This window comes from Narcine bancroftii, chromosome 5 (assembly GCF_036971445.1).
Source record: "Narcine bancroftii isolate sNarBan1 chromosome 5, sNarBan1.hap1, whole genome shotgun sequence".
Lineage (NCBI taxonomy): Eukaryota > Metazoa > Chordata > Chondrichthyes > Torpediniformes > Narcinidae > Narcine > Narcine bancroftii.
In genome coordinates, this window is record NC_091473.1 from 212,205,472 (window position 1) to 212,219,704 (window position 14,233).

The 14,233-nt window shown below is 49.0% G+C and overlaps 2 protein-coding genes across 2 annotated transcripts in view; one reads left to right on the forward strand and one right to left on the reverse strand.

The window, feature by feature from the left end:
• Positions 1–1,158: 1,158 nt before the first annotated feature.
• LOC138764788 (gastrula zinc finger protein XlCGF49.1-like) lies at positions 1,159–9,758 on the reverse strand. Its single transcript, XM_069941072.1, has 3 exons — positions 9,378–9,758; positions 2,684–3,525; positions 1,159–1,330 (listed from the first exon to the last, which is right to left on the reverse strand). Exons 2-3 carry the CDS (start codon positions 2,910–2,912, stop codon positions 1,305–1,307), a joined length of 255 nt encoding a protein of 84 aa, XP_069797173.1. The 5' UTR covers positions 2,913–3,525; positions 9,378–9,758; the 3' UTR covers positions 1,159–1,304.
• Positions 3,679–14,233, forward strand: part of LOC138764776 (zinc finger protein 229-like) — a 29,628-nt gene continuing 19,073 nt past the window's right edge. The window contains exon 1 of the mRNA XM_069941046.1: positions 3,679–10,265. The gene's annotated coding sequence lies outside the window, so the exon portion shown is untranslated. The remainder of the gene's footprint in view (positions 10,266–14,233) is intronic.

Below are 14,233 nucleotides of genomic sequence, written 5' to 3' on the forward strand. Positions count from 1 at the left end.
ATGTACCACTGCTTTACTGTCAGGCTCTCTTCTGATTTCCAGGTTGACATTATACATTTTTTTGCTACAGCTAAGGCTATCATAATAAATCTTTTTTTGCACTTCATCCAGTTTGAGGCCTAGTTCTTTACTTCTTATATTACTTAGAAGAAAAATCTCTGGATTTTTTGGTATGTTGCTTTTTGTGATTTTATTTAATACCTGATTTAGATCTTTCCAAAACTTTTCCACTTTCTCACATGCGCAAATTGCATGTACTGTTGTTCCCGTTTTCTTCTTACAGCGAAAACATCTATCTGATACTATTGAGTCCCATTTATTTAACTTTTGGGGCATGATATATAGCCTGCGAAATCAATTATATTGTATCATGCGTAACCTCGTGTTTATTGTATTTCTCATAGCTTTTCCCATTTTTTATCTTTATGTTTAGATCTATTTCCCACTTTTGTCTGGGTTTACACCTTATTTCATCATTCTCTTTCTCTTGCAGCTTGAGGTACATGTTTGTTATAAATCTTTTAATTATCATTGTGTCTGTAATCACATATTCAAAGCTGCTTCCTTCTGGTAACCTCAGCCTGCTTCCCAATTTGTCTTTTAAGTAGGTTTTCAGTTGGTGGTATGCAAACATTGTACCGTGAGTTATACCATATTTGTACTTCAACTGTTCAAATGTTAATAAATTATTTCCCAAAAAACAATTTTTCAATTCTTTTCATCCCTTTTCTCTCTCATTCTCTAAAGGAAAGATTGTCTATTGTGAAAGGGATTAGTTGATTTTGAGTCAATAATAATTTTGGTAGTTGGTAGTTTGTTTCTTTCCTTTCTACGTGAATCTTCTTCCAAATGTTGAGCAGATGGTGCAGTTCTGGTGAACTTCTATGTTGCACCAGTTTTTCATCCCACTTATAAAGTACATGTTCTGGTACCTTCTCCCCTATTTGATCTCGCTCGAACCTGGTCCAATCTGGGTTTTCCCTTGTTTTATAAAAATCTGATAGATATCTTAATTATGCTGCTCTATAATAATTCTTGAAGATTGGTAGCTGTAAGCCCCCTGTTACGTTTTATTGGACATTAAGGCAGCAACATGCTGTTAGGTCTGGAGGTAACATTTCCCATAATGTACTTGGGAGGTCAAGAATAAGGCAAAAATCCAGTTGCAGCCATTTTTATTTAATGTCCAGACAGGGTCCGTCCGTACCAGCCAGCCCAGCAAGTACAAAGGGGTAGTGACCCAGGAGATCTGAAGCAGTTTAGATGAGAAATACGATGAACAGGTGCAGCAGGTCGACTGGGGATTATACAAACACACAGCTGACTGGAGCTGCAAGGAAAACCCCAACGGTACAACAATCTGGACCTCAATTATTGACACCACCTGCAAACTGGAGGGACATCACCTTTTTTCCATCTCCAACCAGAGCATGAATGTGGACTTCAAATTTCCATTAACTCCCTTTTTGAGTCTCTCCTTTCCTACAGCTCCCACCCCCTTCCCTCTCTTCTTCTGACAAAGAAATCCCCTCTGCCCCTCTCCCTGTCACTTCTCAGCTTCTTTCTCCCCTCCCCTACCACCTCTATCCACCTATGACCTCTTACCAGTTCACCATTGCTGCTCCCCCTGCCCTACCCCTCCCTCCTTTTTATTCAGGCAACTGTCTTTTTTCCACATTCCTGACAAAGGGCCCAGGTCCAAATTGTCAACTTCTTTCCCCTCATATGGCCGCTTTGTGTCCTGCTGTGTTTCTCCAGCACTATTGTGCATTGCATCTTATATTCCGTCCCGACCCTCTCCAACCAGGTGGCATCAATATCAACCTCCAGTTTCTGTTATCCTTGTTCCCTCTCCTCCAGCTCCCCACCCCCTTCATTTCCTTCTCCCATCAGAGAGCTACTCCCCCATCACTTCTCACCCTCTTTCTCTCTCTTCTACCCTCCCAATGCTCCCCTCCTTTCCCAAATCTTTTAAGGTGGACGTCTGTCTCATTTTCACCGCTCCTGGGGAAGGGCTCAGGCCCGAAATGTCAACTGCCTTTTACTGTCGATGGAAGCTGCGTAACCTTCTGGATTTCTCCAGCACTTGTGTCCTGCATTAGATCCCAGAATCTGTACATTGTCATCATCTGAAAATCCAGAGGTTGCAGCGTCGAGTTTCAAACTTAATGAATTGCAAACACCAAACAACACTGACGTCTCCTGGCTGGTTTATGAACCGTCACAAAAGCCAGCCACGCAGGCACCAGGTCAGAGGTCACCACAGTTACCTCAGCAGCAATGCACAAAATGCTGGAGCAACTCAGCAGGTCAGGCAGCATCTATGGAAGGCAACAGACAGCAGGAACCCCACACTCAAAACAGCAGGGAAAAAGGGCAGAAGCCCAAATAATAGTGTGGAGAATGACACAGGGAGGGGCTCAGGCTGCAAGGAACATCCCCATCAACACAACAATCCTTAAACCTGTGGCCTCTGAAACATCGACCCTTCAGCCAACGTGTCTGTACTGAACAGGATGCCCAAATTAAACTAAAACTGCTGCCTGCACATGATCCACCTCCCTCCATATTCATGGGTTTGTCAAGAACCAACTGCACCTGGGAGCCGTTCCAGGTGCTCACAAACCCTCTGAGTAAAATATTTGCCCCAAACATTTCCCTTAACCTTCCTCCCTCCTCTCACCTTGTGAAACTTTTACCAGAGAGAAAAGATGGTGACTGTCCATCTTGAGCCTCCCTCTCCCTGTGTGAACTTGCTGGTGTCCCGACAGACTGGAGGGTTGAGTGAGCTTCTTCCCAACTAGGGAGCAGGTGAACGGTTTCTCCCCAGTGTGAACCCGCTGGTGTATCTGCAGGTGGGAGGGCTGAGAGAACCTCTTCCTGCACAGGGAGCAGGTGAACGGTCTCCCCATGGTGTGAACTCTCTGGTGCCTAAGTAGGAGGGAGGATCGAGTGAATCCCTTCCCACACGCACAGCATTTAAAGACTCTCTCCCCGGAGTGATTGTTCTGGTGTTGCAGGAGGCTGGAGGACTGGGCGAACCCCTTCCCACACACACAGCAAGTGAACAGACTCGCCCCGGGGTAACACACCCGTGCTCCTCCAGGTCCTTGGAGGTTTGAAAGCTCTTCCCACAGTCAGAACAGGGGAATGGGCTCCCCCTAATGGGGACACACTGATGATGCAGCAGTGGGTCAGAGCTGGCGAATTCCTCCTCACACTTGGAACAGGGGAATGTTCTCTCCCCACTGTGATCACAGGGATGTGTTTCCAGCAAGTCCACATAAAGCCCCGCCTCACTGCACACTTCACTTTGGAGTGTTTTATCTGCTGAATCACTGGTCACCTGACCCTCCATGATGACCAAATGCCTGAAGTCCAGTTCATGCACTCAACGGGTGCTCCACGTGCTCCTCATCTACCAATAAGGCTGGTTTATACCAGTCCCGAGGAATCCAGCTGGAGTGTCAGACCACAACGTGGTGTTGTCTGAAGTTTCTGCCTGGAAATTCTCTGTTCTTCACCCTGCGAAGAGAAGATGGTGAAGTGAGAGGGAGAAAGACATTCTCTGCAGCCAATGTTCCAGGACGATACACCCTGGAGGCATGGCCAGCAACACGACAAACCATGGAAGTGTCCCGAACTGCGAGGGGGATCACCACGGACAGGTAAATACATGGAGGGTGAAATTCAGCTCAGGGAGTCAACGAACACTAGAGAGTAAGGAACTGATTATGAACACTGGATTTACTGTTGTACAGGCTCTAGATCTGTGAACCACATTTTAGTAAACATGTGATGATCTGAGGGATCGCGCAGGAATTATTTCTGATTTTTATGCCAAAGGCTCATGGCAGCTTTTGTTTTGGAGGTCGATTACCGCATTATTACCCAGAATCCTCAACGGTGCAGAACCCGCTCTGTCGTAAACTGCATCCATACGTCACCATAAAGAGCAGACAGGCGCCTGAATAACAGAAATGATAGGGGGTGCGTGATAGTACAGATCCCCCCCATACCCAGAAAGCACTCAAACACTGCTTGGGCTTTTTCTCATGTTACGCCCAATGGATTCCACACTATGCCGACAAGGCGCGTCCTCTTATCAAGACCACCTCCTTTCCCCTCTCGACCAAAGCCAGAGCGGCTTTCGACTGAGCTTAGCCACGCCTACTGTCTGGGCCTTAAAGGGTTGTGTCCCTAGCCAGGTCGGATCATTCCGGACTGGTCGGCCACCTGTGAAGAGCTCCTGTCTTTTGCTAATAAAAGCCTTGGTTTGGATCAACAGTCTTTGGTTCCTTCGACGTGCTCTACAATTTTATTAGCAAAAAGAATTTTTTTAAAAAAGGATGGAGCGAATGACTTGGCCAGAAAAACTTGACATCGACCCACAGTCAGCTACAGCCTTCAAAGCCTTTAAGTTCTGGCTGTTGAACTTTGAAAACTTCCTAAGGCTCATTGAGGTGGAGGAGGATAACCAGCATCTAACGGCATTGCTGTCTATGGTGTCCTTGAGAGTCTACGAGAACATCCAGAATGAGACCACTTACACCGCAGCCATAAAGGTACTGAAAGAACTGTATGATCAACCAATGAACAGAGTTCATGCCCGGCTCGTGCTTGCGTAGAGGAAGCAACAGCCCGCCGAGTCCAGCAGGGCATATTTACAAGTAGTAAAGACGTTGGGCAAGGACTGTAAATGTGTGGACAAAACTGCTGCCAAGATCACAAACGATCTCGTCCGGGATGTCTATGTGGCCGGGCTCCGATCGAATGAAGTGAGGCTGCGGTTGCTCGAACAAGGGGTAGAAAACTAGAGGACGTGGCCCGGATTGCATTCACAATGGAGGATGCAGCTTTAAAGTCAAACGAGTTCTCTAGGGACTGGACCCCATGTTCTGATGTGAGTAGAGTGCCCTTCTACCCTACCACCCCCAGATATATTGACGGCCTGTTGGCTGCTGCTACACTGCCCCCGCGAACCCAAAATGTTATTTCTGCGTGAGGGACAAGCATAGCAGGTCCCAGTGCCCAGCAAGAAAAGCCAGGTGCCAGAATTGCCTTAAAAACGGCCACTTTGCTGCAGTCTGTAGGTCTAAAATGGCCACTGGCAAACACAGTGCCTCGTGTGAAGCCCAACCGTCACTATCCCATTCAAACTCTTTTTCCCCAGAGCTCTTGTCCAATGAGAGCGAGGGCTCCCCTGCACGGCAACGCCTGACGTCACGGAGACGCTGAACCCGGAAGGGGCAGCCCACCCTCGCAACCATGATGTTGGCCCGCCTCTCGCCACCTTGCGGAACACTCGACCCGGCCTCGGTCCTGACTGTAGCGCCCGCTATTGCCATGGCCACGACCACCCCCAGGGTCGACGCTACCGCTGCTGCTGCCGCTGCCACCACCACAGCCACCCCCGGAGACGACGCTACCGCCGCCCATTCCCCTGCTGCCGCTGCCCACGCCGCCGCCGGTGCGTCCACCACGACCGACTGGGGACCCGCCGTGGCCAACCAGGTACTCGCCCTAGCGTCCATCGCTTACGACCGCTGGGGCCCAACCGCTGCAACTGACGACCTACCCACCGTCAACCGCAAGCAACAACCCCCACTACTTACCGTTCATCCGCCGACGCCGCCACAACAGCAACTCCGGGAGTACCTCCAACCTGCTCCTCCAGCGCTGACTGCATCACGCTCCTGGATGCGTACCCCTCGCCACGCATTACGGATGTGGTGAACCAGATCGCCCAATACCGCATATTCTCCACCATTGACCTACGTTCGGCCTACCACCAGCTCCCAATCCGTTGTGAGGACCGACCATTCATGGCCTTCGAAGCGAATGGGCAGCTGTATCAATTTCTCAGGGTACCATTCGGGGTCACGAATGGTGTCCCGGTCTTCCAACGGGAAATGGACCGGGTGGTGGACCAGAACAGGCTAACCACTACCTTCCCGTATCTGGACAATGTCACCATCTGCGGGCACAACACGCAGGACCACAACGCCAACCTAGACAAATTTCTTCAAACTGCCGGTCAGCTGAACCTGATCTACAATTTTGACAAGTGTGTCTTCCGGACCACACGACTCGCGATTCTAGGTTGCGTGGTGGAGAACGGGGTAATGATGCCAAATCCTGACCGCATGCATCCCCTAATGGACTTACCCCACCCCCCCCCCCCATACCCAGAAAGCACTCAAACGCATCCTGGGCCTTTTCTCATATTACGCCCAATGGGTTCCACACTACGCCGACAAGGCGCGTCCTCTTATCAAGACCACCTCCTTTCCCCTCTCGACCGAAGCCAGAGCAGCTTTCGATCGAATCAAATCCAACATCGCCGCTGCAACGCTGCATGCGATCAATGAGTCTGTCCCGTTTCAAGTCGAGAGCGATGCATCCGACTTCGCCCTGGCAGCCACCTTGAACCAGACTGGTTGGCCTGTAGCCTTCTTCTCCAGAACCCTCCAGGGTCCAGAGAGTAGACACTCCTCAGTTGAGAAGGAGGCCCAGGCCATAGTTGAAGCGGTGCGTCGTTGGAGACATTACCACGCTGGGAGGCGCTTTACACTGTTGACTGATCAACGCGCGGTCTCCTTCATGTTCAGCGAGGTAAGATAAAAAACGACAAAATCGTCAGATGGAGAATCGAACTCTCCACCTTTAACTATGACATCCTGTACCGGTCTGGTAAGCTCAACGACCCGCCTGACGCGCTCTCCAGGGGGACATGCACCAGCGTACAGATGGACAGACTACAGAAACTCCATGAGGCGCTCTGTCATCCAGGGGTCACTAGGTTTGCCCACTTTGTGAAGGCGCGCAACCTACCCTTCACAGTCGAGGAGATTCGCTCCATGACCCGAGCCTGTTCACTGTGCGCTGAATGCAAGCCCCACTTCTTCCGTCCGGGGAACTCCCACGTTATCAAAGCCACCCGCCCCTTCGAGCGACTTAGCGTAGACTTTAAGGGGCCCCTACCGTCGACCAACCGTAATAACTACATCCTTATGGCTATCGACGAGTACTCCCGCTTCCCGTTCGCTGTGCCCTGCCCAACACCACCGCCACCTCAGTGATACAAGCCCTTCATATTATCTTTGCCATTTTCGGGTACCCCAATTCCACCCACAGTGATAGGGGGTCCTCATTCATGAGCGCAGAGCTGCAACAGTACCTTCTGGAGTGTGGTATCGCTTCAAGCAGGACCACCAGCTATAACCCACACGGTAACGGCCAGGTCAAGAGGGAGAATGCCACCATCTGGAGAGCGGTTACACTGGCTCTCCGGTCGAAAGGTCTCCCCAACTCTCACTGGCAGGAGGTTCTCACTAGTGTCTTACACTCCATCCGCTCCCTCCTATGTACCGCAACAAATGCCACCCCCCACAAAAGGATGTTCCTTTTCCCGAGGAAATCCAAATCAGGAATCACTGTACCGGCATGGCTCACCGTCCCTGGCCCCGTCCTTTTGCGACGCCACGTCTGGCACTCAAAGAACAACAGAACAACCCCTTGGTCGACCGAGTGACTCTACTCCACGCGCACCCACATTAGCCTACGTGGAGTTCCCAGACAGGCGGGAGGACACTGTTTCGGTGCGGGACCTACCTCAGGACGCGGTAGGCCCAGCAACCCCCCCAACCCAACCTTCCCCAACTCTTTATTCCCCAGGCCCCGTGCCGGAACAGAAGGATCAACAGCACCCCAACGACCCGGGCCACCCTGCCGACAACATGGCTGGGGAATTGAGCGAAGGAGCGGTTGCACCCGACAAGCCCACTGGTGACACCACTCCAGCGACCCCAATCCCGGCACCACGGTGGTCACGCTAGATGGTCAGACCCCCTGACCGCTACAGTCCTTAACCTACCCCTTCCTTTCATTCTCTCCCTCATTTTTTTTCCTTCCCTTCTTCCTCTTCAGCCCTTCCACCCCAGGGTCAGTTCTTCAAGAAGGGGTGAATGTGATAGTACAGACCTATCACCAATGTATATAGTTACAGAATCTAGAGTGTAATGACTGTGCTTAGAGCGATTGGCTGAGAGCTTAGCCACGCCTACTGTCTGGGCCTTAAAGGGTTGTGTCCCTAGCCAGGTCGGATCATTCCGGACTGGTCGGCCACCTGTGAAGAGCTCCTGTCTTTTGCTAATAAAAGCCTTGGTTTGGATCAACAAGTCTTTGGTTCCTTCGACGAGCTCTACAGGGTGGAACACAGACCAACAGAAAACAAGCGATGATCACATGTGGGGAACGGGCTGCAAAATGGAGGAATGACACCTCACATTCCATCTTGGAATCTGTTATATGTGGTTTGTGGAGGAATTCGTGGTCTCTCTGTCTGGAACATCGTGGATTGCAGGTGGTCATGTGCCCTCCCTGTCTGAAAATTATTCAGAGGTCCCATCACCTGCCAATCAAAGTGGGACTCTGGCCACCCATTAGTGCACACCTTACCACTGTCTCATTTAAATGACTCTAATGGTCATCATTCGCCAGATGCCCAGCTCAGAATGTTATAAAACATCGATTCACATATTTCTTCCTCTCTGCCTCATGCTCCAAGCCCCAGGCATTGCTTCACGCCAGGTTGCTACCGTGGACATCACTGGAGGAGTCATGAATTGGATGTGCAGCGCACTTAAGTTGAGCTGTAGTACTGCAATAGATCAGTGTTGGTGCAGGGAATGTGTTTGAAAGTTCCTGTCTGTGAAATGTGTATATGTGCTGGAGTGTGGGGTAGGGTAAGCAGCCACTGGTATCAGAGTCTCTCCTACCCGACATGCCTGCTGTACCGTTATAGTTTTGTCTTGCACCTTGTAGAAGTTAGATGGTCACTGGTATCAGAGTCCAACCAGGGTCTGATGTGAATGCCTATATAGTTGTTTAGGAGTAATTAAGTATTGTTTGACGTCTACCTCTTTTTGTCTCCTGTGTGTTCAATAAAGGTGCCTTTAATTGTAACACTTGGTGTCCAGACTCATCTCTCTGTGAACCCACCGAACCTGATCCTTCCCAAACACAACAGGATTATCCAAATCCTTCCCAAACACAACAGGATTATCCAAACCAATGGCATTAACAGCATCTTCTCCATTTCTCCTCAGCTCCCTCCATCTTTCCCTGTCATTCTCTCTGTTTTCCCTTTTCCATGTCTCCTTTCACACAGCCATCTCCCCCCCCCCCCCACAATCAACGCTCACCTTTCCTTTCTCCTGTCCTCTACTCTGTATCCAATGATCACCATTTGCCTTTTGCTCTGACTCTGTTTTCCTCCCCCTGCCGTTTCTTCCCTTCTCCCCAGCCTTTTAATTCAGGCACCTTCCTGCTCAGGTCTGGAAGAAGGGCTCAGGCCAGAAAATGTTGTTCCATACCTTTACCTCCGAGAAACCTTCCGAGCTCCTCATGCACTTAGATGAAACCCACTTCTGCTGATACAGTTCTCATGGTTCAAAACTGTTCACGTCACTGCTTTCACATTCTGTTCAAACATTCCACTGAGATCTTGCCTAGTTCACAGGAATGTGGTGATTCCGAAGTTGGTTTAGATACAGGAGGAGGTCAAATGAAACAAAGTGATTGTAGGAGTTTAGAAACAGTTACTATTTTAATGGAACTTAGAAACAATTATAGAAGGTAGAAAAGGCAAGGAAATAGCTAAAATGTTCTTTCGTGTAAAATGGCACATGAAAAAGTAGAGACAAGATAACAGAGGAATTTAAGCAGATATAGAAATATGCACATACACACAAAGGGCTTGTTTAATAGGGGGTGGGGAAAGGAGGTGTGAGTACGGGATAGGAGAAAGTTGGAGTCAGTCAAGAGTCAGGCGAATAGGGAAAAGTGCCAAACCAATCCAAGAAGGATAAATGTAAGAAAAATGTAAGGGGAGGTGAATTGAAAAATGTATAAAAACAAAGAAGCTTCCTGCCCTCGGTGTACTCTCCCGAGGTAAGGGGAGAGTACCCAACCTTGCAATGTTGTAAATATAAATAAATGTTCTTTGTTCTCAACTTTTGTCTCGAGCACATTTTGTGAACGCGAAGGCACTTCTCACAACTTGGGGACTCGTCCGGGATCACACTCCCTCCACTGACTGGTGCTTGTCTGAAAGGGGGTTGGTGCACCCCAGCTGATTTAGCCGGATTCCTGGTCATCGAGTGTCCGGCCAGTGGACGTAGCGAGTGATATCCGAGAAGAGACGTTGAGAACAAAGGACGGGACAGCCGTGCGAGTGACGTGCTGGGAAGGCTCGACACCGGGTAAGACTGATTTATCTACCATGGGTGGGGGAGGGAGCAAAAAGAAAGGTCTGAGAATAGGACCAATTGATAGAATTCCCCCGGGAAGCTCATTGGGAAAGCAATTGATGAATTGGGGTGTGGGAAAAACCCGCGGGAAAGACAAAAAGAAAATTATTCAATATTGTTGCCATGAATGGCCTAAAAATCCAATTAAGGGGTCTTCGGTAATTTGGCCAAAATACGGTTCGGATGAGGATTGAGTATGCCAGGCATTGAATACCTGGCTTTATGAGCATAGACCCGAGGACTCCGAAAGTAGATATTATGTTGCCTGCTGGTTGTTTGTAGAATTTGACCAGATGGTGATGAATACAAAGGATCTGGCGAAATCTAAGGAACAGGAGCCTTTGGCTCCTCTTCCTGAATATTGGGACCCCTTGCAGGCATTACCTCCACCATATCCTGAGCCAGCTCCTCCCTTGCCCTCTCCTCCCCGCCCGGTTTATCCTCCCCTTCCTATGTCTGCCACTCCAACCCCTCCGAGACTCATCAATGAAAATGAATGAGAAAACACGATAAGGACTAGGTTACAAGCTAAGGGTCCTCCGCCGCCTCTTACACCCCCAGGTATATAACCCAGACTGTACGGGATTATTAGAAGAGCAGTGTGAAAAACTTCATGAAGAGAAGGCTGGGGAATTTGCTTTGGGTCCCAGACATCATAAGGAAGATCCAGTTCCATCAGGAGCCTGGGGACCGGACCCTTCTCAGGCGCAAATGTTTCCCCTTCGCGAAGTACCCTTGGGAGGTCCAGGGGGTGGAATAGGCTTTGTAAATGTCCCCTTGACTAGCAAAGAAGTGAGAAATTTTAAACGTGAAATGAAGTCCTGTGCGGAGCAATTAGATCAGTTTCTGGGACCTAACATTTACACAAGTTCATGTCTATATTCAAAGCTTTATTTTCTTTAGATGAGAGAGGAATGATTAGACAAGCTGGAATTAGGGTGTGGGATCGGGAACACCAGGGAGGTCCAAGAGCAGTTGCTGGAGAGGACAAATTCCCTCTGGTCAATCCACACTAGGATAAGGGGACAGTAGATGGTTGCACCCGGATGGAAGAATACAGGGTGAACCTGATAAAGGGAGTGAGGAAGTCAGTACCAAAAGGACAGAATTTTATGAAAGCGTTCGAGGTTTCCCAGGGCCCAGAGGAAACCCCCTCGGCCTTTTTGACTAGACTGTGGGCAGCAATACAACAATATGGAGGATTGGATATAGAGTCACCAGTTGGGGAACAATTAGTTTTGACAGGATTTGTTACAAACTTAGCCCCAGATATATGAAAGAAACTTCAAAAGACTGAAAATTGGCATAAACGGGGATTATCCTAGCTCCTACAAATAGCCCAAAGGGCATATGTCCAAAGGAGTGAGGATAAGCAGAAAGGAAAGGCGAAGATATTAATGCAGGCGGTAAAGGAAGTCGTAAATGGACAGCAGGGAAGTCAAAGACGCCGGACCAACGGTCCAGGTGGATGGATGGGAATGAGAGAAAGAGGAGGGCCTAGATTTGAAGGATGGGACGAACCCCAGGGTCCCCGACCACGAGCGGGGGCCCCAAGAGGTGGTCCCAACAAAGGATGGCAGACAGGGCCCAAGGTTTGTTACTATTGTAAAAGAGAGGGACACTTCAAGAAGGAATGCCCTCAGAGGGCCAGGGACACACGATCCTATGTCCTGATGGAGGAAGAAGATTAGGGGAGTCAGGGTTCTCTCGTAAAGAGTGCCGTGGGGCAGCATGGAGAACCATTGGTAAACTTAAGCATAGGACCCCACGAAGAAGATATGATTTTTATGGGAGACTCGGGAGCTGCTCGTTCTAGTATTTTAACCAAACCCAAGGGAACAGTTTTTAACGGGAGGGTGATTATTTCAGGGGTCGGGGGATCTAACTTTGAGGTTCCTGAATTAAGGGGCCTTAGGATACAAATGGGGAGAAAGGTAATAAGGGGAGACATTCTACTAGTCCCTCAGGCGGGAGTTTGCCTATTGGGTCGAGATTTGCAGGATTCGTTAGGCATTGGGACTCGGCCCCAGGGGAAGGGGATCAGAGTCCAGTTCTATACATTGGCACAAGAAGATCACGAGTAGATTGACCCCAAAGTGTGGGTGAAGAAGGGATTTAAGAGGATAAAGAGTTGTCTTGTCAAGGCTCCAGTGTTGGCATTACCTGATTTGAATAAAACCATTTGATTTATTTACTAATGCAAAGGATGGGATAGCTATGGGGGTATTGACCCAGGAACGAATGGGGCTCCGGCAACCAGTGGCGTTTTTGTCCAAGGTATTGGACCCAGTTTGCCGCGGATGGCCGGACTGTATCCAGGCCATTGCCGCCATGGCTGTCCTGGTGGAAGAGGGTCGCAAGATTACTTTTGGTGCACCAATGACTGTCAACACCCCGCACACAGTTCAAACTATTCTGTTACAGTGTGCGGGGAGGTGGTTGACTGATTCGAGAATTCTAAAATATGAGGCAATTTTGATGGACCGAGATGACTTGATGCTGGTTACTAATCGGGACCAGAATCCAGCAGCATTCTTGGTATCTCTGTCAAGTGAGACAATTTCTGACCAGTTAGAACACAAATGTTTGGAAATAATAGATTTGCAGACTAAGATCCGGAGCGATCTAGGAGATGAGCCTCTATGTGAGGGAGAAAGATGGTTTATAGATGGTTCTTCTCGTTGTATAGAAGGAACCCGTTACAGTGAATATGGCATAGTGGATGGCAAAAACGGTTCCATGATCGAAGCTGGTCATCTCCCCGGTCCCTGGTCGGTTCAGACATGCGAGTTATATGTGCTGTATCGAGCCCTCCAGGGACTACAAGGAAAAGTGGGAACAATTTACACAGATTCTAAATATGCTTATGGGGTTGTACATTCCTTTGGAAAAATTTGGAAGGAACGGGGGCTGATTACAGGAAAAGGCCAAAAATTGGTTCATGAAAATTTAATAATTAAATGCTTGGATGCTTTAATGCTGCCTACGGAGGTTGCTGTGGTCCATGTGCGGGGACACCAAATCGGGGAAAGCCGTGAAGCCCAAGGTAATAGACAGGCAGATGAGGTCGCAAAGGAAGCCTCTATGGGAGAGACTATACAAATGCATGTGTTGTTAACTGTACCCCAGGAGTTACAGAAAAATCCTATTTTTACCGAGACAGAGCAGAGACAGATGGAGACACAGGGGATGTATAAAACCCGAGATGGATTGTGGTGGACAACAGATGGGTTACAAGTATTAAATCAGGCCGTAGCAAGACAGGTTATAACCGGACTCCATCAGCAATTGCACTGGGGAACGCAGGCATTGGTTGATGCCTTTAGTAGCCGGTACTATTGCTTTGGTCTTTATACCCTCGCTAAGCAAAGTGTTCAGGGGTGCCCCCTACGTCAACGAGTTAATAAAGCCTCTATGCATAAGTCCATGAGTGGAGGTCGGGACCTGATTGTGCGCCCTTTTCAGCGCATGCAGGTTAATTTCACCGAATTGTTAGAAGTACCTGTTAGTAATGATTGATCATTTTACCCGTTGGGTTGAAGCCTTTCCTACTTCAAATGACCGAGCCGGAACAGTGGTTCGATTAATTCTAGAACAGATAATCCCGCGATATGGCATTATCGAGACTATTGATTCGGATAGAGGACCCCATTTTACGTCCTGTGTGTTGCAGGAGGTCTGTAGATATTTGGGTGTAGATTGGCAATTGCATACCCCGTGGCACCCTCAGAGTTCAGGATGAGTTGAGCATATGAACCAAACGCTTAAACTTCAGCTTACCCGCCTGTGTGCTGAGACAGGTCTCCCCTGGCTTAAATGCTTACCTTTGGCTTTGATCCGTATTCGTACTGCTCCCCGCCAGGATATTGCCGTCTCCCCGTATGAAATGCTGTTTGGCCTCCCTTATTTGGGCTCACATG